This window comes from Camelus dromedarius, chromosome 2, assembly GCF_036321535.1.
Source record: "Camelus dromedarius isolate mCamDro1 chromosome 2, mCamDro1.pat, whole genome shotgun sequence".
Taxonomy (NCBI): domain Eukaryota; kingdom Metazoa; phylum Chordata; class Mammalia; order Artiodactyla; family Camelidae; genus Camelus; species Camelus dromedarius.
Window position 1 is genome coordinate 94931311 of NC_087437.1, and position 26203 is coordinate 94957513.

The 26203-nt window shown below is 34.7% G+C and overlaps 1 protein-coding gene across 7 annotated transcripts in view; it reads left to right on the top strand.

Annotated features, from left to right (window-relative positions):
• The window catches only part of ROBO1 (roundabout guidance receptor 1), a 1016936-nt gene that overhangs the window by 529236 nt on the left and 461497 nt on the right, over positions 1–26203 (top strand). For 5 of the 7 annotated variants that reach the window (XM_031457716.2, XM_064496419.1, XM_064496401.1 and 2 more), the window contains exon 3: positions 18766–18849. The exons of 1 other annotated variant lie outside the window; for it this stretch is intronic. In XM_031457716.2, the coding sequence (XP_031313576.1) occupies positions 18766–18849 (84 nt within the window). Of the gene's footprint in view, positions 1–17676; positions 17758–18765; positions 18850–26203 lie in introns of those variants that run through there. One more of the 7 variants, XM_064496406.1, reaches the window with a different exon arrangement.

Sequence of the window (26203 nt, forward strand, 5' to 3'; positions counted from 1 at the left end):
CTACACCTGGGCATATTCAAACTACAGAAAATCAAAGATAAACGAAAAAATCTTGAAAGAAGCCAAAGGGAAAAAAGTACCCTCCTAGAGAGGAGCAAAGATAAGAATTACATCTGAGTTCTCTCAGCAGCCTTGCAGGAAGAAGACAGTGGAGTGAAATATTTAAAGTGTTGAGAGGAAAAAATATTCTAGAATTCTGTACTCTAAAAAATTATTTGTCAGAAGTGAAAGAGAAATAATAAAGACTTTCTTAGGCAAACAAAAATTGAAAACATTTGTCACCAATAGATCTGTCTTACAAGAAACATTAAAAGTTCTTCAGAAAGAAGGAAAATTATGTAAGTCAGAAACTCTGATCTTTATAAATAAAAAGCACTGGAGAAGGAATAAGTAAAAGTAAAATAAAAACTTTATTTTTCTTATTCTTAATCTAACAGGTAACAGTCTGTTCAAAATGATAACAGCCACAATGTATTGGATTATGCACTGTCATATATATGTACATGTATATACATGCATTTGCTTGTGTATGAATGAATGATAGCAATGATATGAGCAATGGGAGGGAGGAACCAGCTTTGCCTACTTCTCGTTTAATTCCTAAGTCATTTTGTCTTGTTTTGTTCCTCTCCTGTCATGCTATTTTAGACTCTGCCCTGCTTATATCTAGTTGCTGCTTTTTTTCTTTTACTTTTTAACTAGCTGTTTGTTCTAACTATGAATCCCCTTCACCTTTGTGATGCTCTTTAACCACATTTGCAGCATTTGCATATCTATTATGCTTGCATTCCTTTCCTGGTCTTTTTGTAAAGGCAGCTTTCTAGAAATGGCCCATATGATCCTCAAAGAAAATGTAGGAATCAAAGAATAATTACAGTGACCTACATAAATGAGCAGTTGTGTTAGGACAGAAGCCCATGAGGAAAGAGAAGGAGAAACAAGAAAAAAAGCTATTGCTGAAAGGTCTGTGACCAACATCGTTGGCAAAATTTCAATGCTTTTTTTTTCTTCCTAGTAAAAGTAAAGGGAGTTCTGAAGATAACTATAGACATGAAAAATATCTAGTTAAAAAAAAAGAAGATCTGAAAATTAAGTTACAGTTTAAGAGAATTATACTACCTAAGGCCCTTTTGAAATTCCCTTTTGAAATCAACACATACAGAGATAAAGGTAATTTAAGAGCATCAGTAACAAAAGGGAAACAAATCACACATTCAGTCTCACATTCATTAAACGTTGTGTATAAAACTAAGCTCCAAAAAAAAAAAATCAATAAAGTCATTAACTATCTTACCCACTGCTTATGATAAATGATAGATTAGCTTAAATGTGATCAAACTCTTTCCCTCACCCCATTCAAAGTAAAGCACTTTTCCGTTCAAGGACCACTTAATTGGATGGTGCTGGCTGGCCTTCCTAACATCCAATTTCCTAAAGTCATTTGAAGTGTGGGATTATTTAACCCAAATTCTAAACAGCTAATTTCAGCCTGGGACAACAGCTGTGCATGGAATATAGCTGCCTGGTGAATGTCACCTAAATATATTACTGGATACCTTATCTTTAGCCTCTTTGATCTCTTGAATAGGATTCATTTTCTGAAAAGAAAACTCACCTGCTCAGTTTACGTTTCTTTTTTAATGAACATAACATAAACAGCTTCATGGGCAATGCGTCTTGGCTTTATCAATTAGAAACTGTCTCCTGAATTTTGTGTTTGGCAAAGCGTATCTCTCAAGCAGGCCTAACTGTGAACACAAGATAGAGTAAACTCAGCTTTTAAACCATAGCTGGACCAGCTATCATCTGTCAGCTGCGTTCAGTTTACGTTCCTGCTTGATGGGTGGTATGGGGATAATGCCACTCAAAATGAAGAAATTAGGATTTAAACCCAAATAGTCAGTGTTATTTTTACATGCTGCTTGAGAAGTAAATTCAGAGTATTTCTGCTATGCAGCTAGTTGGTTTTAATCAAGGGTTCTCTAATGTTGTTTTTTTTTTGTGCGGATATGTAAACATTTATTTGCATTTCCTTTCAAAACCAATTCCGACATTGCTTCCTACATTTTCGAAATATCCATTACACTATGTCAATATGTAACTAAAGCAATTGTTGGGAAAAATATATTCACTATTTCCTTCTGCCTGGAGCTATATGTCTTATTTCCGAATTCTAGGCCTCCTCATTCCATTCTCCTTAGATAGTCAGAATGCACTAAGATGTAAGTGAACATTTTTAGATACTTGATACTGGGCCTTTTGGTCGATTTCTTCCAAAACACTTCTTTATTTCTTCTAGTACTCTTCATATTTTTTTCTGTGTTTCTAATTTTGATTGTAATTCCACAAAGTATCATACATTTAATTTGGTATAACCCTGAATAGCAAGCAAAGCAATAGAAAAAATTTAATCTTATAATCATATTTTCTCCTGATATCTGCATATTTCATACAGGGTCAGGATGTATATGCATATATGTGTGTGTGTATCACATATACATGTACGCATATTGTGTTCCTACATCTGACATGCTATATTTAGCTCTACAAATGCATAATAATAAACATATTTTTTCTGCAACTATGTTTACAAGGAATCAATATAGTCCATAGTATTAATGGGCTCTGTTTTTAAGGACCATTTCCTTTTCTTAAAGTTTTCAGTGATTTATTCTTCTCCATCTTCATTCTTCTGGGATCTACCCTGATGCCCTAAACATCCTTTCACAGGCCACTCTTGAAAGGTGACTGATGGCAGGTGGACCTTAGAAGTAGGGATGGGGACAGTTTCAAGCTCTGTGAAATTATTGCCTTTGTAATTGTATTTATAGTAAGTGTTTACTCTTTTATAGAGAGAAATAGTCTATGAAAATTTCTGAGGATATTTATATAATTAGCCTTTTTCTTCTTGTTTTATCTTTAATATGAACTCATCTATTTGAAGTATCCACAAAAGTTTAAGAAGTTGAGCTTAACACACCAAATATGATTTCTTACCAATTAACTGATCTTTAATCTCATCATCTATAATAGCATTATTCACATATCCTTATCTCAGTCGTTGTCCATCTCATTCAAAGAACGCCATGAAAGTTATTCTTATTTTATTTTATATCATTTTGTTTCGTCTTACTGTGCTTTATTTCACTGTTAGGGAAATAATGCCAGTGTGACCTGAACTTTATCTCCCAAGCTGTCAGAGTTTATTGAATAAAAGTTTGTGGTTTAAATTCAGGACAATCCACTGTCTGACCCCTATCAATATTCTTTCAATCTCTTTCACAGAAATTGATCAGGTCAGTTGGACAACATCTTTTTCTTACATCATCTTCTATGGTAGTAGCCTTACAATCCATTTATTAATTTACATAGGTTTGTTATAACAAGATTTTGCAACTAAGGTAGATATATTCATTCAAATGACTAGCTTTAGTATGGTAAATAATTCTTCATCTCTAAGGTTTCATATTGAAAAAATGGACAATACAGTTTTTAGGGGATCAAATATAGATATAAATATTACTGAAATGTATTTCTGGAATCAGTTATCTTCCTCAAACTCCAATTGATTCCACAGTTGTAAAAGTTTGAGATTATAAGTGACTTTTTAATCTGTTTTATCTATTGCTCTTATGTTTGCTTTTAAAGTGAATTACCTAAGGTGATTATTACTCTCTTGGTCAATGTAATTTTTCATATATATATTAACAATTGATTTTTTAAGTATCAGCCACTGGTTGTTATAGTTGCAAAAATACAAGCTAAACTAACTAGATCGTTTTTAGTACATTGATGTAATAACACCACTTTTAAAAGTATATGAAAATGTCTAAGATATGTACAAAAGCTACAAGTGTTTTATAGAACATAATTTTATATAGGTGTTTTGTTCAGGCTTTTTTCCTAGTTTTACACTAGCCTAGAATGCAAGTCTTTTGGTTGGATTTAATGATCTCAAACATCCTTTATTCTGAACTTCATAGTAACCTAAGATATTAATTTTTTTTCCCTTAGAGGATAGACTACTACTCACAGTGACAATGTAAATTTCTATCTTGTGATTTTTTTATACTCAAGTAACAATATTTTTGGCTTTTAGCTTGCCACAATCAATAGAAAAAGTTTACCAAAAAGATTATTCTGCATTTCTCTGTGCTTGATAACAATTATGTATCTTTATTTTTAAAATAAGAAGAATAAGATGATATTATTAAATGTTAAGAAGACTGTAAAGACTGTAAAACTAAAAAAACTGAGCTTCAACGCTTCTAAAGGACTAACAAACCTATGTTTCTTGTTCTCAGATTAGGTTCTCACAGTCATTCCTCCTGTCACAATTCCATACATGCAGAAGAAAGAAGCAACAAGAAATGAGAAAAAGAAGGGAGGGAGGAAGGAAGGGAAGAAAGAAGGAAAGAAGGAAAAAACTAGAGGGGATGGAAGGGAAAAGGCAGAGAGAGAGAAGTGAAAGAGAGGAGGAGGGTAGGAGAGGGGGCGGGAGGAAAGGAAAGAGTTCTTAAAGGTTTAACTTTAACCTAATCATAATGCCACGGAAACATTTCTTCCATGTGAATACATGTATGCCTTTTAAAACTGACTGATTATGCAGCTACTCTGAAAAACAATTCGGCAATTTCTTTAAAAACTAAATGTCAATTAACATACGCCCCAGCAATGCACTCCTAGGCATTTATCCCAGAGAAATGAAAACTTATGTTTACACTAAAACCTATACACAAATCTTTATAGCAGCTTTATTTATAATAGACCAAAACTAGAAACAACCAAGATATACCTCAGTTGGTCAGTGGTTAAACAAGCTTTCATATACCATACCGTGGAATGCTACACGGTAATTAAAAGGGATGAACTCTTGATAGATGCATCAACCAGAATGAATAGCTAGAGAATTACATTGATGGAAAGAATGTCATTCTCAAAAAATTACGTATTGTATGATTTCATTTGTAGGACATTCTCAAAATGTTAAAGTTATAGATAAGAGAACAGACTAGGGATTGCCAGAGGATAAGGAGGGGCAGAGTGGCAAGGCACCATGATGGAAATGTCTTTTATCTTGCTTAAATCATTGTTAACATCCTGTTTGTGGCATCCTACTGTAGTTTTGCAAGATGTTACCACTGGAGGAAATGAGGATAAAGATGTGATAGACCTTTCTACATTATTCCTTAAAACTGAATGTGAATATACAACTCTTTCAAAATAAAAATTTAATTTAATAATATCTATTGAACATAAAATTAGAGCTTCCAAGCTTCGCAGATTCCACCAGAAAACACAGTAGAGCTTAAAGTTCCAATGATGGAATTCAGCATGACTTTTGTTATGACTTAGTAGCCTTCTGAGTACAATATTTTTTTCAAGAAGAATATATAATGTAACTATTATGGACCTAGCAAATTAAGCACACATATGCTTGATGAAAAGATTGACATTAATATCTCTATTCTCTATTGTGGCATACAACATGCTGTTATCATTTTTATAATGATCAGTCAATTATCTACATTGTGTAACTACTTTGGCACATTTTCTATTGTGTGTGTTTTCTCGTTCACTATGATGTTTTATACCTATTTGTCTTTGGCAGTATTATGTACAATTAAAAGACTTTTTCCACTGGAAGCTACAGAATTATAACTAAGTAAGCAATTTATAACTAACGAAAGATTTATACTTACTGGCAAGTTTGTTTACCAGCTATTAAGATGTTTTATAATTATATTTAAGCATTGAAATACACATTCCAAAAATAAAATTTTAACATTAATGTAAATAAATAGTTTTGTCTTATCCCCCCAAAAAATCCAAGAATAAAGAATATTCTTAGATGTTTGAATTATTTATGTTAATTTACTACTAGTGCAAGACTGGCCATTCATTTTTTAAATGTAAATTGCTAATCTTAGGTCCATTTCTGACTCCCCCTATTATGGTTTTAAGGTTTATGTTGAAGCCTTAGAACATTTTCAAATGCCAAATGTTACAGATTAAAGATTATAGAGATTTTCCTCTAGTTACATTTCCCTTTCTCCAGCAGCAAGAGTTAAAGTATTTATTCATAATTTCTATAAAATTTCCCTAGAGTATTCATGCATAGTTACCTTAATTCTGGCAACATGTAAAACTCAGCAGATTTTTGTTCCATATCTGTGCACTTCAGTTCCCTTTCCCATTTTGCGGGAAAATGTGTTTCTTTAAAAATACTTGCCTCTATTAAAAAATGGTCACAAAGACCAACAGAAAAAGTATTGGTTACTATATTAAGCTTTCCATCCATTTCCCATGTATGTGCTGACCAAAAGTATCCACATAGAGCTGCATCATTGGAAACAAAAATCTTACATTTCCTACTCGCTTTGGCTGTCCCCACTCTAAATATTTATGCAAAGTTTTAGGAATGAAGCTTGAAAAGGTTAAGTGAGGCAATATTTCAGAGGCCACTGAATCTACAAATGAGCATATTTCCACATGTACAAATCAATGTATTATGAATCATGAAACAGGGACTTTAGAAGGTGGAAATTAATTGGTGCAATATCTTCATATCTGAAGGTGAATGCGTAGTACAGTTTCTGAAAAGCATTTCTATGTATGAAGCTATATTATTTGATGAACAAGATCATAATTGATCACATCCTTCTTCTGAGCCAAGCAAATAATCTTACCAACTAGAAAGTTACTAGTCATTTGACTCCTAGTAAGAAGGAAAGTCTACTGAGGACTGCCTCCTACCGTGTTTTAAACTGTTGACCATTGGTAATGAATGGACTTCTTCTTGAGCCAACAGCACTAGTGCCCAGAAAATATTTTTATGTAATAAACTGTCTCCACTATTGCTTGAATATGAATAATGATATAAATGGCCTAATGTCTTTTAAAGTATTTAGGGTTATTTGGGGGTGTTTATTGTTCAGAAGCCTCACTCCCTCTGCATGGATACACATATACACATTCCTTAAAAATAGTTACTCTTATTGTCTTAGATTTCAAGAATTTCCATTAATTTACAATAAGAATGTCTCTTTTGGAACAACATTAGTAAGTGAAACATATCATCTCACTATGAAATTACTTGTGAAAATAAAGACTGGCAGAATTTCCCATTAAAAAAACAAATACGCAAATCAAAATACTCTGAATACTGCAATGGTGCCTACAAAACACAAAGGTAAGTCAGAATCGGCAAAGTAAAACAGAGGAAAGAAAAACACATAGTGAGTGTAGGTGTTATTACAGCATATATAATTATTATCAATAGTATATATGTAATGTGTCTGGAATTGATTACACTCAGGACATAGCAAAAAAGGGGAATGCTGTTTTAAAATGCAGCTAGACTATAAAATAGAAATGTTGAATGCTTGTGAGCTAAGTAAATGAAACAATAAAGGAAGAATCAAGCGCAAGCCGATTCCATCAGGAGCGCCCGAGGTACCTTCCCTGCTTTCTGTGTGGATTTGCATCAGTGAAACCTCTTGTTCCACAACGATGGTGACAAACAGCCTTCTCTAAGAAGTGGGGGATGGGCGCAAGGAAAATATCAAGAGTGAAAAAAGACAAAAAGTAAGCAGTGCTGTCGCTCTCACAGGGAGGGGAAATCCATGGAGGGGGATGAATGGGAGTAAGCCTCCTTGGCTCTCTCTGCTCCTCAATTGGACACAGCTAATCCCTGTGACCTTTGGGGAAGCTGAAGGCATAAAATGACCCCAATAATCAAAAGCACAATTAGAATGAAGAGCGTAAAACCGTGACTGTGGTTAGAAAAAGCAGACAATGAAGAGGCTATGGAGGAAATTTGTCCCTTTAGCAGCTGAGTGAATGCTGCCTCAGAGATGCCCTGAATGGTTGCAGATGGATGGCAGCCATGACCGGCCAGGCACCTGGGGGAGGGCAGGCTGAGGAGGAACTGGCAGTTGTCACGTGACCTTGGACCCGACTTGCAGATGTTTCCGACTTTCCCCACCTCCTTCCAAAGCACCAGCAGTTTCTGTCCCTCTGCAGGAGACAGCAAAAGCAGGCCAGGAGCTGAAACAGCAGTGGGCAAGGGGGGAAAAAGTTCCCCTAAGAGTGAGGAAATCTGTAGGGTAATTTCAATATCAAGAGTTGTTTTTTCCCTCAAGAAATAAAATTGAGTGAATTCATCCCTGTCAGCACAAAGCAACAAGGCAATTAGGCAAACTAAAAATAAAGTCTGCAGTTCAAGGGGTCTGCCATTCAGATGAAATGCTGTCTACATGGAAATACTTCCTGAATGATTTAGTGGGGAGTTCTGCGTGAATGATGGAACATAGCTAGAGAAAAATCAAATTTTCAAAATCCAGTTTTCTCTTGAATTTTAACTAATGCCTTATGCACCTTTTCCCCTATATAAACTCAAAACTGACACATTAAAACAAAAATAGAATGTGTCTTTTCTCATTTCAAGAGGCAAATATGTAGGATTTTTTTCATTAGGAACTATTAAATGATCCTTTTAAAATCGATTCCTAATTTGGATGAATTATAATAATAGCTAACATTTACTGACTTACTTTGTGTCTGGGACTATAGTAAGATCTTTACAAATATTTGCTGATTTAATCCTCAACACTCCTATGAACTCAGTACTATTATTTCACATTTTGTAGATGAAGAAACTGAGGCAAAAATTTAAAAAGATAAAATAACTTGTCTAAGTTCACAGAGTCAGCTGGTGATTCCTAAACACTACACTGTATTGAATAGTTAAATAAACAGTAAAACAAACTTAGCTTCAGTGATTCCAGAATGCTAAGTAAATTTTTTGATATTTTGACTGAATTTAACAAATTTCTATGGCTCTGACTTGAATATCACTCAATGTGTTAACTAGCAGTAGTGATTGGAAACGTGCTTTATTAACACACTTGGGGGAAATGGTAATAAATGTACCCATTCTATGACGAAAAAAGAGCATTGATTAAAAAGATAAGGAGGTCTGAGTTTTTATTCAGAATCTCAAATGTGATCACCATAGCCCACAGCCAGACTTCTCCCTCTACGAAAGAGGAATGACCCTATTTCTTCTTGGTATCCCAACATAACGTTAGTGCTACGGAAGGAGAACGCCATTAACGCAGGTATTACTGCTGTGCCATTTCTGCCCTTAAAATGCGAGATGTGTCTGTTCATGCAAGTAGGGCAGCTGGGGCCACCACCTGTTAACTAACTTCAAGCACCGTTTAATTAGCCTGTGTTGAAGTCACCGTATGCTTTGACTGGAAGGGAGTGGAACAGTAGCAGATGCTAAGCACAATAAAAGAAAAGCCCTTGAATACCAGGGCAAAGTGGGTGGAGAGAATAACAAAAAAGTCAACAGACGGAGAGAGCCAGAAATACTAGTAAAATGGACCGGAAATTAACTCTCACAGATAAAGTTCAAGGGAGCAAATCTCTGCAGATTAGATTCCGTCCCACCAAGGTATCTGTCACACCAGAGGTAATTGATGATTTGACTTGAGCATTTTGAATAAATGCAGGATTCAACTGGACAATTGGCTGAGTTTCTCATTCTATAAAGGGATAGTCATCACTTACTATTTCCATGAAAACCTCCGTGACTTTCTTAGACCAAACATCCAGGCATCAAAGAAAAAAAGCATGATGAACCTTAATTTTCCCAATTATTTTAAGAGCTCTACTTTGTCAGTGTTTCCACTAGAAGAGATCTGGAAACAAATAGTTTTAAAGTTATGAGCATTTCTCCATCAATAGAATGATTTCCATACAGAAGGCACTTTATCTTGTTTTGTCAAATTAAGTTGAATTTAAATGAGTTAAAAGCATCGTCTGGTGACATTTGTATTCTTCTGAGTTGCAGGCTTATCCATTAATGCATTTACCTTCCTAGGAGTATATTTTATGTTAATAGAATTTTTATAAATAGATAGAGACATATAAAGAAATATATATCTTTGTTTTTTCTGTTTTTGCTTATATGGTTTAAGTCTCTATTACTGAATCAGATTTTATCGACCTAATGTGACTGGATCTACCACAAATTAGCTCAAACAAAATTGTACGTGGGAATTTTCATGCAGTTATTTTTCCATTTTTTTTTTCAGAATTGTAACACTTCTGCAAGTTCAAAAATAGAATGTGGTATTGGAAACCAAATATTAATTCCAAATTTGTATTTAATTACTTCAGTTTCAAGAGTAGTCTCTCAGAAAAATCCATTCCATTTTTTCAGATCAGGATATATCTATATCTATATCTAAAATTACTCAAATCAGAGAGAGCTAATAGAAGCAAAAATACAGTTCACTTACCTGGAAATATTTGAATACCTTTCATGTTTATTTATATTATAACCTCTTTCAGTTTTGAGAATTATCATCATGTATTATTCTTTCCTTTATATCTGGCTTGTCATAGGTGGATATTTGTAACTCATCCCTCTTTATCATGCAAGAAGGACAACTTTCACCAGTACAGCACTCATCTGATTTAAGTTAAACAAGATTCTGTTTCCTAGAGCATATGTTTACATGGCGAGTGGGGACGGGATAAAGATAGTATTCCATCAGCAATAGTAATTTATCATAATGCAGTTTTGAATTAAATTTAGAGTGATTATAACTTTAGGTAGATAAGTATATAACAAAGTCCTAAATGAAGGAGGTAATTCATTCATTGAGAAAAGTTACCGCCATCTTAAACACTTGACTCCAGCAAAATTGTGCCTCAGTGATTCATCCAATCATTCAGCAAAAATGTACTGATTACCTACTCTGCTTTTAGCACTCTCCTAGGGTTAAGCACACTAAGATGAGTAAGTCATGACTGTTTTAAGTGCCCTTAAGCTTATCCCAAGACATAAATCTTTGTTGTTAAAAGAACAGCAAAAAATGTAATTGCCAAAACAAAAAGAATCTGAGTTCATCTTGATTTTATTTAGTTAGTAGTTTAGTCTCCAAATTGATATAATGAAAAATACATTTTCAATATCTTATAATGACCTATAATGAAAAAGAATATGAAAAAGAATGTATATATGTTTAACTAAATCACTATGCAGAAACTTAACACAACATTGTAAATCTACTATATTTCAGTTAAATAAATAAGTATAAATAAAAATATGTGGGCAAAGCCTTATTTTAATAATAAACCCTATTTTAATAATGTTATTGTATATCTAGTTTAAACACAACCAAGTACCTTATAAACTGCTTTCTTTTATCTTATCTATAAAAGAAGACAGGGAAGAAGCCATGTGATGTACTTAATGAAGTTCAGAAACAGATTTGTGAAATTACTCATTCGTACTCAGGAACTGGAAAAGAATCACTAACCTGGTGTCCCATTGCCTATATTCTATTGAAATTCCATCCAGTTCCTAGAATTAGATTGATGAGCAAAGAAAGTACAGTGAAATGTCATAGAGTGGAAAGAGTTGGTTCTTTGGAGTCAGAAATCATTTGGAATCAAATTCCAAATTCACTGCTTCCTAGTTGTATGACAGAGGCGAAAGGAATTCTCTGAGCTTTAGTTTCATCATCTCTAAAATGGGAACATTGATGATGTGGATCATAATCATGATGATGACTATGATCTGGATAGAGCTGTACAAATTATGTGAGAAAATATGCAAACACATAAAATGATATAGTTCATATTCAATAAAATAAAGCATTGTGTAAATATTATTTGAGATGATAATTAGTACAGTTTTTTACTTTTGTTTCTCCACATATGACTCATTCAGTTGTCTAATTGCCTAAACCAGAAAATGAGAAAAAAATTACTAACATTTAATTTGAGATCATTGTATAAAGTCTATTTTTTCATTTAATACAATCCCAGCATCTCAGGTCATGGTTACAATTACCTAGTTTATCATGGAGATTATTTTAGTTCAGTCAAATACCAAACCACTCTGAATTTTTTCTTTCTTCTCAACAGTGTTGGATGATAAAGTCTTCAACTTGAGGAAGAACCATCCATTCACTAACACTTTTATTTGAATATATTATGTCAATTTTAACATTTTGGTTTACTTTATCTAAACAAGTTTTCTAATAATCATTAAATCATTATTCACATGGATCATAATAATCCTGTTTCCTTTATCTTTGAAAGAAATAGAGGGAAGCAACCTTGATTTTCCTTATAATAGCAAAATTGGAGATGGTTGTAACACATTCTTTTATCTCTGTTACCATATTGCTGCTTAAAAAATGAAGTTTCAGTCAACATTTTGTAGCACAATTTTAGAACTTGATACATATCATAGTTAATATTCTATAGCATATAGACTTCTGGAAAAGTCATTCAGTCCTCATTGTAAATGAATTTTTTTATTTGCTTCATTCTCTGAATTTTTTAAAGCAGATACTTCCTAAAAGCACTCACTGATTTTTTTTTTATCTTAGTCTCTATAAATATAACTCTCATTTCTCCCCTTATTCCCAGTTCAAAAGCATGGCGTAAATAATAATGTATTTTCCATAATTACTTTAACCACACTTGATGAAAGCAGAAGTTTGGGTTTAACTTTGATTTGAACTTGTCAAATTGTGACATAAATTTAATGCTTCACAAATAAAGTTTTTGTACTTAATTTTATAATTCATTGCCTGGGTTTCTAATTAAATGTTCTCAGTACTCCATTTAAAGTACCCATTCCCTGCATTCCTCTTGATTAGTGGGAAAGGATCAATGTATATTGATCCAATTTGTAGAACACAATTCTCATATTGATAGTAGTTTATATTCATTTGCTTTCCCCTAATCTTTTATTAATGGTCATCTTCAAAATGTCAATTAATGCCAAAGCCCTGCACAGTGATAATGCAAATCTATAAAGAAACTGGCTTGACACTTTACAGTAGGGCAAAAAAAGAAGCCATTATATGTAATGTATATTTACATAACTGAATATGACAGAAAGGAAGAATAAAGGTGAAAATTCTAATGTTCTGAGCTGTGAATTTCATGCTCAGTTAAAAAGCTAAAAATAAATAAATAAAACTGAATTTAAAAAACGGACTTCTCTCTACATTTCCGCAAAGTAACACCACCATAGTATAATGAGCAAGTTAGAGAAATATGGGCTGAACGGTAGTACAAATATGAGCCTTTGTGCTACAAAAATATTAGCTGTTTTACACATATCACCAATGCAAGGGAAGTTTCACTGCATGAATTTCTGCTGCACATTATGGAGAAAGCTTTAGACCACTCAGTCTTCATCCACCATCCTTTGAACTTTTTTGAATGTTTTTCACAATAGATTAGTTGTTAGTAATGTGCCATATTTGCTGCATTGCTCTCAACATACTTTTCTGAACCATTTCAAAGTAAGTTAAAGGTAATTCACATGTGTGCCCTAAGGATATTTTTTTTTCTGTTGATTTCAAGTTGGATCTTAAGTATTGATTAAATTCAGGGCAAGCATTGTTAGTAAGAATGCTTCATAGGTGAGACTGTATGTTGTATCACACGATTGTCTGTCCACTTTTAGTTACCAACTATTGATGATACTAAGTTTGGTTACTGAGTTCAAGCAGTAACTGCCAGATCTACCCATTATAAAAGTAAACTTTCCCCTGTGCAGTTAGCAAGTAATCTCTGGGGTGATACTTCTGGCCCTATGAAATATGCTTTCCTCTACCACTTTTCACCCAAATGGATTTATTATCCATCAGTGATGTTTGTCTGAATGGATTATTTTATCAGAGGTTGCTATATCGTGATTTTTCTAATTCAAATTTTCCATTATGTTTTAACATAGGTGTTGAGGAAATCTCAATAAAGATATTGTTATAGAATAACAAAATTCAAATTTACCACTTAATTTACCTTAAAGAAAGTTGTACCACCTTTGATAAATTGTTATCTCTAAGGATAAAGTTTAATTTCCATTGTAAAAGAAGCTATAAATCTTTTTTCTTTTTTGTCACTGCTGTTGCTTGTATTAAATCTGTGTAAGACTGTTACAAGAAGGTCCACTCGTATGTTCTATATCTTAAATGATGTGTATATTATATGATTTTTGTGTAGGTACACATATAACCATATGTGGTTTTACATATGTGCATCTACAGGTTTAAGTTTGGCATACAACCCACTCCAAAAAAATAAAAATAAAACTACGTAGCAAAATCTACTGTAAACAATAAGCCCACAAGCCAGAGTTCAGTTTTAACCACAGATATTAACACTGCACTGAATTGCAAAATATTAAAAATATAGCAGAGTGATAACTTTCTTAACATAGTTGGGGAGAATAGGGGAAAAGGCGGTTGGAGGAGAAGACGATGAGTTCAGTGTCCAGTGAGGGAAGGTGTGAGGTTTCCTGGAATGCTCACGAAGTTGAGCAAGGGAAGATAAGATTGGGTCATTGGTAGAACATCTAACCAAGAAGTGAAAGAAGTGCATTATCTTGTAAAAAATAGTTGAAGCCGCGATGAAGACAGCTACAGACAGCACCCTGAACAACACAAGCATTTAAAGGACATCGGAGGGAAAGGGGCTTTCACAGTTGAGACGTTGGTTCTGTGCCCCACAGATTAGAAATCGAATTGAGATTTAGAAAACAGCTTAAAAAAAAAAACTAACATGAAAGCAAAGACTTAACTGTAAAATTGGAATTGGTTATGTTGAAAAGCACTGAAGGCCCATGACCACTAAGTTCAGATGAATCTACGTATCTGATGGAAGATTGTTGTGGGGGTCCAAATGACCTATTTCTAACCTTGAATGTCTATAATTTCATGACTCAAGACTTCCTTTTATATTGAAAAATGCTTTATTTGCTTTTACAGATATTAGGGATAGATGGAGTAAAATAGCATTTTGAGGTAATTTATACAGTTTTTTTTTTTCCTGACAATGATAGTGGTGCAGAAAATGCAAGTTTTGTATTTTCCAGTTGTTTTGTATACTAAAGCCTATCATTTAAGTGAGAGTTGCATTTCTGGTTATTCATTAATTCACTTACTATCTTAAAGAAAAAAACAAGCAAACAAACACTGTTGAAGCCTGTGCAATGTTGCAGGTCCAATGACGGTCTGAAACTCAGCCTCTGTACCCCACCTACCAAGCTGAGACTCGAGGACAGAGTTCTAGATGAAGTAGAAAAGGCAGCTTTATTTCTTTGCCAGGCAAAGGAGATCATAATGGGCTAATGCCTCCAAAGCTCTGAGCCTGCCAGAGAGAGAAAGTGGAGGTTTTATAGTAAGAGTCCAGGGGACCGCGTATTTCCATAGAGATCACATACAGGGTAACAGCTTGTTGCAAAGTTATCCTTGTTTTTGCAGATGCAGCAGTCCCCTTTCTTCTTCTGGGTATGATGCTCACCTCCGGTTTTGGAACTCTTCTAAGATTCTTGTGGCCAGAATGAAGGTGCTGAGGAAAGGGGTCTGTAAAAGAGAAAAACCTGTGCAGTTTAAAGTCAGGTTGATATATGCTTCTGGCATTCTAGGTAGGCTTGAGACCTCTTGAGGCAGTGTTCGCACAGGCTGGGACAACAGAATACAAAGAAACTGTAAGGGGCTAAAGATAGCTGCAGACATGCGCAGCTGGGGTGAGTTATGAACAAGATGCACAAAACACTCGACTGCTGTTCCTGCAGTGTCGGGAGCAAAATGAGGGGAATGGGCAGATCATCCAAGACCCCCCCTCCCCTCCAGCCTAACCCTGGTCAGCAGAAGCATGAGAAAAGCCATTTAAACTACTACACAGTTAAGCAGTTACAAATACCATTTGGACACCGATGACAATAGGGTCCTGCTCAGTTACAGGTGCAGAAATGTGAGGCAGACAGATTCCCAGATCCCCGGGAAATTCAGTCTTGTGGGGTGACAGCACCCCGAGTGCCCCGAGGGGGGCGTTCATCAGTTGCAGCCACACCTACTTCAGTTCAGGCCCAGACGGCCCCAAATACAGATGAGGGGCGCAAGACCTCCTTCAGACATTGTCAGCACTGAGCAGTCTCTTGCCTCTTTATGTTCTATTCCACAGATTCTGCATAATCAACACTATCTAACAAAAACTTTAAACAGGTATCTCTTGGACTCCCTTTGAATTAGCCCTACAGCTCACATGCCGTAAGTCAAGTGGTTATTTCCTGTTATAATAATCTTTTGACAGGAAGGAGGGGGAAGAAACACGTGGGTGAAGTTAGTAAAAACAGCATCATTTGTTTCCTTTAGGTCTAGCATATCAGGAACTAAAGGCAGCACTGGGTAGACAGGACGCGCTGTGACAGGTAGGGTAAGGCTCCTTGATTAGTGGTGCCGAGTCTGTTTTTTCCTGAGCCTAAGAAAGGCTCAGGGCGTGATGAGTGGGAACAGGAGAGCAAATTTAGAAATCACTTCGGATAAGTTAGATGTAGGTGAAAAACCTACTTTAAACAGATTTAGGTATCTCACTTCAAATGATAGTGAACTTCTTTCCTCGTCTCCGTTGTTTTTGTAATAATGTCCTCATTCTCAGGGAAGGTTTAATAACAAAGGGTACACAGGCCTTATCCCCAGAGTCTTAGGATTCTGTACAGACAAACTGATTCAGCTCATGTCCTGGATTTGGATGAATTTTTACTGTATTTTTAACAGAGTGATGAGATTTGCGTGTATTCACATCAAATAAGCTATCCCATCACAAATTAAAAGTTGTTTTTCCTTTGAAAGGGGCATTTGTGACTAAAAATAAGTGGTCTGTAAATTTAAGGTTGACCCTAAACACGTTGTATCTTTTAAAACAAGACTGCAAGCAGGGATGGTCCCTGAAAAGCCTTTTTAATACATTTGAACTAGCACCTTCTGTTTCTCTTTCTACAGCAAACTCGTTTACTTGGTTAGTCTGCCTGAGTAAGGATACTTAGTTTGTGGTGGAATATTGTGCTTACACTGCTTCAAACACACACACACACACACACACACACAAAAGCCCATTTCCCATTCTCTCCTACTGATGTGACTTAAATCTCTGACCTAAACAATGTGTGCATACAAATAAGTTAACAGGCTGGAGGGGTAGCTAGTGGACTGGTTCCCTGCTCTACGACTTCCAGAGTCGATTTTAAGGACAAACAGGACAACAGCCATTGCTGCAAAGGCAAGAATGAATAGAGCGATAATGAGCCCTTTTTTCTCCCTTTAGTCTGCAGAGATCTGAGGCTCTTTTCTCTTCATTTTAGCCACACCAGGTTAATTATATGACACATGGATTGGAGAGGAGAGAAGACAGGGGTGTGCAGTGGTTACAGATTCAGTTTCTTGTAATAACATATGATGGAAAAGAATATGAAAAGAAAAAAACATATGTGTATGTATATGTATAACTGAATTCCTCTGCTGTACACCTGAAACTAACATTGTAAATCAATTACACTTCAGTAAAAAGTGAAATTTTTAAAAAATAACTCCGTGCAAAAAGCTGCAAAACAGACTTATGTTGGACTTTTTATCCTCTTTGAACATTTTCTACATCATCCCTGAATTGCAGTATCTAAGACAAAATGTGCCAACCTAGCTAAAAGGACTCCGAGGAACACAAAATTAATGACCCTGTGATGTTTCGAGAGAGGCATTACCTGCGTGTACTCGCTGCCTCATTCTTAAGTGACACACTTTCTTCCTCGAGTAAACAGCTGTGCTTCTTCACTGCTTGAACTGGGAAATCCTCTGTCGACGGCGTTTAAGGTGATAAAAAGCCTGAAGAACACAACTTGAATGACCTATGACTCTCCAGTATTCGATTTCGGAGGTACACACTTAGCTTTTATGTGTCTGTATCTGCTTATCAGCTGTGGAGCTGGAGACTCTGCATCTAGCACACAGAGATAGGACACAGCCAGTGAAATGACTGGCGTCCCTGGGCTTCTATGTATATTGATACTGTGACGTAGCTTCTGGGTATTGGAACTTAAGTGCCGTCGTGCTTAGCTGCATCTCTCAAATTCTACCTGGGGAAATTACTGTAAAATTGGAAAAACATAAAAATTTTAGTTAAGGAAAAGAAGAATGAATGAATGAAAATACTTATCTGCATGATGGTAATACAGAGCCTCAAACAGTTTGGAATGTTTTAAAATATTCAAACCCACATGTGCAAAGTTAAGTCTCATTTTACATAAGCATTCTTTCCAGTAAATTTATCTCCATCCTTTAAGATGACAAATTATTGCCTTTTGAAAGATGGGATGTTGCACCGCTTTCTTTGCTGTTGCTCAGGAAAAAAGTAGGACATTTTTATCATCCACCCTCTTCTTTGACAAGATCCTCTTTTTCCCCACACCCTCCCCTCCACCCATATGAGGTACAATCCCTTGAGTCTATAATTGGCAGGAGATGAAGCGATGATGGGGAGTGATCACAGTCAATAGCTTTGATTAACAATAAGGTAGAAAATTAGCAATGCTAGCATTCAGCCACCCTGCCCTCTCCCTCCTCCATATGCTCCTTCAGTCCGCGCTGGCCGCCTCACAGAGGGCAGTCAGAGCCCTTCGCCAGCTTTGAAGTGCAGCAAAGGTGCAGGCAGAGCAGAGAATTAGGGAAATTAAGGAGCAGAAGTAGAAACTGTAAGCCAGGATGCTGAGACCTTCGCACGGCTTAGTGTACCGCAGGAGGGGCGAGGAGGACGTGTGCTGTGTGTTGTCCCTGTGTGTTTTTCTGTCACATGTGGATTTACTTGTGTCTGGACATGCTGTGATCGAAATGGCAACTACTGTTACTACTGTGACCCCATCAGCAGCTCTGGTGTTGTTTCCGACAGACCCTGAAGACCTAGAGAGGGGAAAGGACAACGGGACGCCAATCCCCACCTCTGATAACGATGACAATTCGCTGGGCTACACAGGTAGAGTGTTTCTTTCCCAAATACTATCTGTCCATTTTTCCAAAATACCTCCACCTCCATCAGTCATCAACCACCTGTGTAAAATGATCTTTCTAGTCATCCCTGCTTCCCGCTAACAACCCCAACAACTTCTTATCCTCATTTTCCAGACTTTCTTCATTCTTCAGCTGGGAGGTCATATTGCTAAAGTAAACACTTTGGAGAAGAGAAATTTAACATGAAAATTGCATGCATCCCTGCTGTCTAGTTTTAATATGAGATGCTTATCAGCCTGAAATTTTGATATTGCTAATATGTTTAGAAGGATCATATTTTCTTAGAGATTTAATATTTAACTAAATTGCTAGCAAGAGAAATAAAAGGCTACCTTCAAGTAATTAGGGTTCAAAATTATTTGTACTTTTGTTTTTTTGTTGTTATGCCTGCAATCTTACAAACAGAAAGCAAACTCTTAACAACAGGGTTATAAATCATAATTACCAACTTATATCTCAGGATTGCATGACTTACTGTTCCTGATCTATGAACCACTTCTTAAATAGTTGCATGTATACATCAGCATGAAGGTAACAATTTAAATAATTGAAAGTATTGGGAATAATTCATATGACAAATGTCTAAAGATGATTAACCTGGAAATATGTAAGTGTTCCATGCAGAATTTGTAAGCATAGTTATAAATATAATTGCACAAGTTACACATTGAGACAATTTGACTAAAACTTTAGATATAAGCAAAGAATAAAATACACCTTTAACCACTGAATCAGATAATGATGTGACAATGGTCTTGTTGTCATAGCAGCTATTTATTGCGTTCTTTTCATCAGTTCTTGTTAGCACAGTTTATAGATTTTGCCAGGTTGTGGGCTGTGGCTAGGTTTTGTGTGTGTGTGTGTGTGTGTGTGTGTGTGTTGAAATAGCTGGAGTTAGAGGTAATAGAGAACTCTCCTGTATCATTACAATGTTACAGATGGTTGTGTTAAAAAGAGAATAACCCAACAGATAGCCCATCTTAGCATCAGATTATGATAAGCTGGTACTTTAGAAGCTTTCTTACTGTCGTCATAGCAATAATATTCTCCAGTATTGTACCTCATCTACAAAATTCAGGTTTTAAACACTTGGAATAAGTATACAAATTAATAGCACCTTTATGAGCAACTTTAATACTTATATTTATTTAGTCGTAGATAATGCATTCTTATTTTTCTCCTATTTTTCAACATAAGAACTGAGATTGAAGGACCAGCAAATCAAAGTCCATTGGTGTTGAGATGGTGAGGGAGTTGGAATGATACTTTTCCAGAAACTTAGCCGGAACAAGAGTTGTAAATGTCATTTCTTAATACCAGAGGAGGTTCATATTTATGAATAGAGGGGTCCGAGGTAGTGTTCTTTCTCATGGGTATCCTCATTTGCCAGTGCATCTTAGTTCAATTCCCTTGTGCTCACCCAGTCTAAACAACTGCATTGTTCAGATACACTAACAGGGTTTGCTCTTTGTCTCTTATGGATTTCCTGAAAATTATACATTACCAATGCATAAATCATGTTGGAGTATTGAATTAGGAAAACCTAAATAATAATTCATTTAAGACTAAACGTAACATTTTTTAATTCTTTGTTCCTATTTATTTTTCTCCATCGAGTTAATCAGTAGTCAGATTTCTGGTATTAAACATATCATTAGATGAATTAATACAAAGAGATAGTAAACTTACGAAATTTCTTTGTATTCTACAAGGGAACTAGTTAAAGAAGCACATGTAAGGCAAAATGACTAGAAAAACAATATTCTCAATAATCTCCTTCCTGAGACGGTATAACACTTTTGTACTGAAGGAAGTTTATTATGTGTATTTTATTTCAGTAAATTCTCAATTATTCAAGAACCTCTTTACTATATGAATAAAACATGCCATTTGTGTCTCTTTCACTTACATATTGACCATTTCTTTGCTGATTAAAGCCTTCGCTGGAAGTGATAAAAATTAAATAGAAAAAAGTGGTTTTTGTCCGCTTGATAGCCATTATAAAGCGGTCAGTTGGCTCTGAAATTGGCGTAGTCACACAAAGCATTAAATGAAACCACTGACAAATTTGTGTTTGTGTGTGCAGGTGTGTAGTGTGTGTGTGTGTGTGTCTGAGTGTGTGTGAATTCTCTTTACTATAACCATCAATAATGAGCTGATAGGATATTTTACACAAAAGGTAATTCAGTTCAGAGGGAAGCGAGATGGCCTGTGTGCTCAGCAACATTTTTACGTATTTATCACAAATTGTCTAGAGTTTAGTAACTCTGGATATGGCAGCAAAATTACTGTTAGAGATAAAATATAAATATTAAGCCGCTTGGAGAATATACAAAACAGTTGTCAAATAAGTCATTGACATGAGTTAGCTGCAAGCTACATTTCTGTGAAAGTTAACAAGTAAATGTATCTGGTATTGTTTGTGACACCTGTATCTTTTTGCACAGTATCTCAAAATGACTGTGCAAATTGTATGTACTGGTATACTGGATGTTTATTTTTTTAGTTCATGTTGCTTCAAGTCATTGAGCTGACATGTAAGACTTTTTTCTTCCCCCTAACATGCATATATTTAAAGAAGAAAAGCTTCCCAGAAGAAGCCATACAATTCTGGAAAACATATTTTGGGGAACATGAAACAGTTCCAAGGAAGATCACCAGTTCACTAACATGCCCATTCACACACCCCAGTTCTCCCTTTTTCTACCACTACAAAGAGTACAATTTCCACTGCAAGCTAATTTGTCACCACAACATCTGCTCTGTTACTCAAACCATTTGGGACCACTACTATCAAATTGACCCATCAAACTAGAATCCACAGACCTCATATCCTCCACATGAATTTATTTTTTTTTATTATCAATCTAGTCAACAAATGATTATATCTTGTAATAGTATTTACCACTTAATCCATGTACTACACTTATCTAAATTATATAAGGGATTTAATTGAGAAGCCCAGGAAAATACAGTTTCACAGAGTTTAGGGAAGAAATGTAAATTGATTTCTTTTCTCCTTAACATCTCCAGATAAAATACTATAAATTCATGTAAGATTTGAAAACGTTTGTTTCTCTTCTACTAATCAATGATTACAGAACAATTTCTAAGGTAGCATGGTAGTGCGTTACTAATGTAGACATCAACTTTATTTATAGAGAAGTAGCCTACTTTCTGTTTAGCCAAGCATGTCATAAATATTGGGGACTTTTAACACTTCAACGTGTATAGCTTTTGTTACAAGAACAAGTAAGATGGGGTTTCAAATCAGCACTTTGTGGGGTCAGACACACATCTTAAAGAGGTTGTATATGTAATAATCAATGATTTTCTTAAAGGAGCTTCTAAATAGTGTACATTGTTTACTGACTTCTGGAAGTACATATGGTGTTTTACAAATATGAAAAAAATTAAGTAATATGCCTAATGTTTAAATGTCTGAAATATATACATAAGCTATGTACAGCTTTAGTGAATGACACAAAGTTTATGAGTACAAAAAGTCTGTAAATTTGACTCATAATGTCTAGAATATATGCTTATTCCCCATTTCTACTCTTATTCCTGCTTACTGAAAATAAGATAAAGTGCCCCATCACCATAGATCCATTTTAAGGACTAGCTTCCTATATTTACGGTAACATATTGGAAGAAAAGCTAAACGCAAATTTGAAAATCTTGAAACTAAATAATTATCAGAGCTATGTCAATGTCAGTTTCAGTAAAAATCTAGCCACAGAATGTCAGAAATCCCAGAGTAATTTCAAATGGGGGTAATGGAGTCTTCTGCAAACCAACATTACTTCCAAGTATAGTTTGGTTATAATTCTGTAGTAGGAAACAAAGTATATGCTCTCTTATTTAAAAACAGCACATCCTGGGCAAATTAGTATGTTTTCCCATATACACACAAATAACATCCCCCAAACTAGATTTGCCTCACATTTTGGAATCTCAACGAGTAACTATTATTGATGGTGAATTGATTCTTCTGTCGCTCTGCATTCTTAATGGTATAGCTTCAAGATTAAAATCAAACAGACACTTAAGTATGGCATGTATATTTTTTTAATTGTATGTATTGATTCTAATAACTGGTATTTATTATCATTTCATGTACACAACGAAGTTTTCTAAGCACTTTATATGCAGTAACTCATTTAATCCTCATAACAACCCTCTCAGGAAAGTGCTGTTATTAATAGCGACAGTGTCTGATGTCTGCTTCAATTGTCCAGAAGAGAAATAGTCCAAAATTAATTACACGTTTTCCAACACCACAGAGGTTGTAAGAGGTTGTTGAGGTTGTAGCTATAGGCTATATTTGAGCATATAGATAGAAATTAAATAGATTAGCCACGTTCCTTCTATACAGCAGCACAGTTCTAGTAAACATTATTTTAAGTTTCCACTATTTCTCATCCTAGAGTCATTAGCACAAGAACTAAATGCACATTTTTTTAAATCAAGTAAAACAAAAGCGTTAAGCAAAATAAGCAGGTCCTACTCCATTCTTGAACCCACTTCCTTTAAACAACCTCATTTCTCACTCTTTTAGATGTTTCTTCTGATAATTTCCTTTCTATTTTAAAGTAGATTGCATCCACAAATACTTCTTAATTTGTCAGTGTTAGACATTATCTAGTAAGTCTTTTTTTGTTCCTACTCTCCCACTACCACATTCTTTGTTAAATTAACAGTCAAGATTTATATTGGTAATATTAAGCAAATTGTCCTTGTGTAAGTCTACTGCAGAGCCACATAGAATACTATGATTACATTGCCCTCTTTGTACAAGATTGTTCATTTTCTGGAGTTAATAATTGCATTTTTAAACTTCCTAAACACTTAGTGATATCCAATATTCCATTTATCTAAGGCTTTTCCAGACATCTCCCTCATAAAACCTTCCAAGTTTTTTTTCCCAAATTGAATGGTTTCTCTCTAGACTGGGACTTTCCTTTATCAGTCTTTTATGTTGGTTCTCCTATTGCCTAGATATTTTCTTTCTTGGTTTATCCTCCTTTTAACAGAAGCCTAGTCTCCAGGAAGCATATCATAATAAAACTTTAAAAAATATCAGAAACAAGGAGTTTTGCTATAATGTACCTTGTGGTGGCGTGTCCATGTTTGTTTACTTACTTGTTTACCTTGATTATGCTGAGTACTGGTTGGGTCCTTTCAAATTGGAGAATCATTTATTTAAGGTATGGAAAATTTTATTAAATTATTCTTTGATAATGCCCCATCTCTGTATTCCCTACTGTCTTTTGGAATTGCTACCAGACCTCTTAAACTAGTTAATTGTCTCTTTTCTTTTCTAATTTCTAATTCTTTGTTGTTTTCTTTTCCACTTTCTGGGAAGCATCCTTGGTATCAGTTGTTTATCAATGCTTTTAGCAAATCTTCACTTGTTTATTATGTACTACATTTCTGAGAGCTTTTTTTAATTAATTCTCTGATATCTAAAGAGCTTCCATAAGTCAAGATATCAAGCTAATTTTACTGACTCTAATCAACTACATTTTCTACTAAACTTATGAATCTTCCAATATATGGTTAAAGCATTAAAAATCTGCCCAAAGTTCATCAGTTAAAGGTGAGAAAACTGAGACCCTTGAAGTTATTATGATTTAACCAAGATAGTATAGATATTTAGTAGTGATGACTTAACTAGAACCATGCCTCTCAAATCCAATTTCAGTGCATTTTTTTAAACTAAAAATACACCACAAAGTTGCCAGGAAATGAGAAAATGTAAGAAAATAAGTTGCAGGACATATTAATACTACATTTTAGTGGTTACATATATTTTTAAGTACTTTATATTTGGCTCTAGAAAATAAAATACTAATTTACAAGTTCATACAAAATACCTGTTCTTTTCTGTATGAAATATTTGGATGATCTTTTATTCACGCACTTCAACAAAATTCACATATTGAAGTGCCGGCTCTGGAGAGAGCATTGTACGAGGGCCATGGGGGATTTAAGTTTTAAATTCTGTTAAGATCAATACCACACATGACTCTTCTTTGGATTGTGATATTTGGTGGCCTCCTCATTAATTTGCTGTTTGCAACTTGTGCATTCAAAAATTTGCACAATAGGGGAATTAATAAACATTTACTAAAATGATAAATTAAACAATCTCTACTTACTATTGACCCATATTGGAAATAAAATTATAGCATCATATCCATTTAACCAATAGGGTTAGTCTTTCAATACTTAAGGGAAAGAGACACAATTTTTCCCACATCTGTGAAGCTGTGGTTTGTTTTGAGCAACCTCAATTATTAGGCAATGCTGCCAACTCTCCAAAATTCTGCCAACTCTCCGAAATTCTGCCAATTATTAGGCAATCCTGCTAATTCTCTGAAAATATGAAAAGGAAGCAGATGAGACAGAAAATTGGGGTAATGGGTTACATGTATGTCTAATACTCCAAAAGTCTTTCTTTTTGAATTAAGAGAAAGAGAAAAAAATTATTTTTATAGTAATTGACAATAGGGAGCAGGCATGCCTTCCTGAAGTTTAAGGGACAGGAACATGAGACATGGAGTCTTCATGAGAATTTGAACATTAAAAAGTAAGCTAAACTCTAATGGCAGTGGGATTCTATGAAAGATTTTAAGGTAGTTTTATTTCAATTACTTAGAAAATTTTTAAACAAATTTTGTGTTGTCCTAATTCTAAGTCTAGAGTTTTTCATGAAAACCTTGGAAATTTAAGTCATTCCAAAAAGGTGTTAACTAAAGTATTGATGACTGTTTTACTTAATATTTGATAATGTTTTCAGTCTGAAAAATGTTACAGCTAAATATTTTGAGTTTCTGTTACACAGGAGGAAAGAGCAAAGGTCTAAGCTTCCTATAAAATGGCAAATCCTTGATTTTAATAGGAAAATTTTATTTAATTTCATTTTCTTCAGTTAGAAGTTCCAGTGGAGAAAATACTTTTCATGAATAGTTTTTACTTGAGTTTTTGAAAGGATGCTTTCAATTTTTAAAATATATCCCAAAGCAACAAATTTTAGAGATGTGTAGATAAGTAAACACACCCAGAAATTTAGGCACTCTTTAGGTGTGAATGACATCCTTAAGACAGAACACCTATACATATGAGGGATTCAGATTCAGAGTTTTTAAAGAAGTTTAAGAATTTTTTAAGAAATAAACAATTATTGTAGTAGCTACAGTAAAGTGGACTCCCTAAGTATCTCAATAGTTCAGTAAGAATCTTCGTCTACCTAGCAATTTATGCAAAATAATTAACTTTTTAATTTAACTATTCTCCAATGTGACTACAGAGGC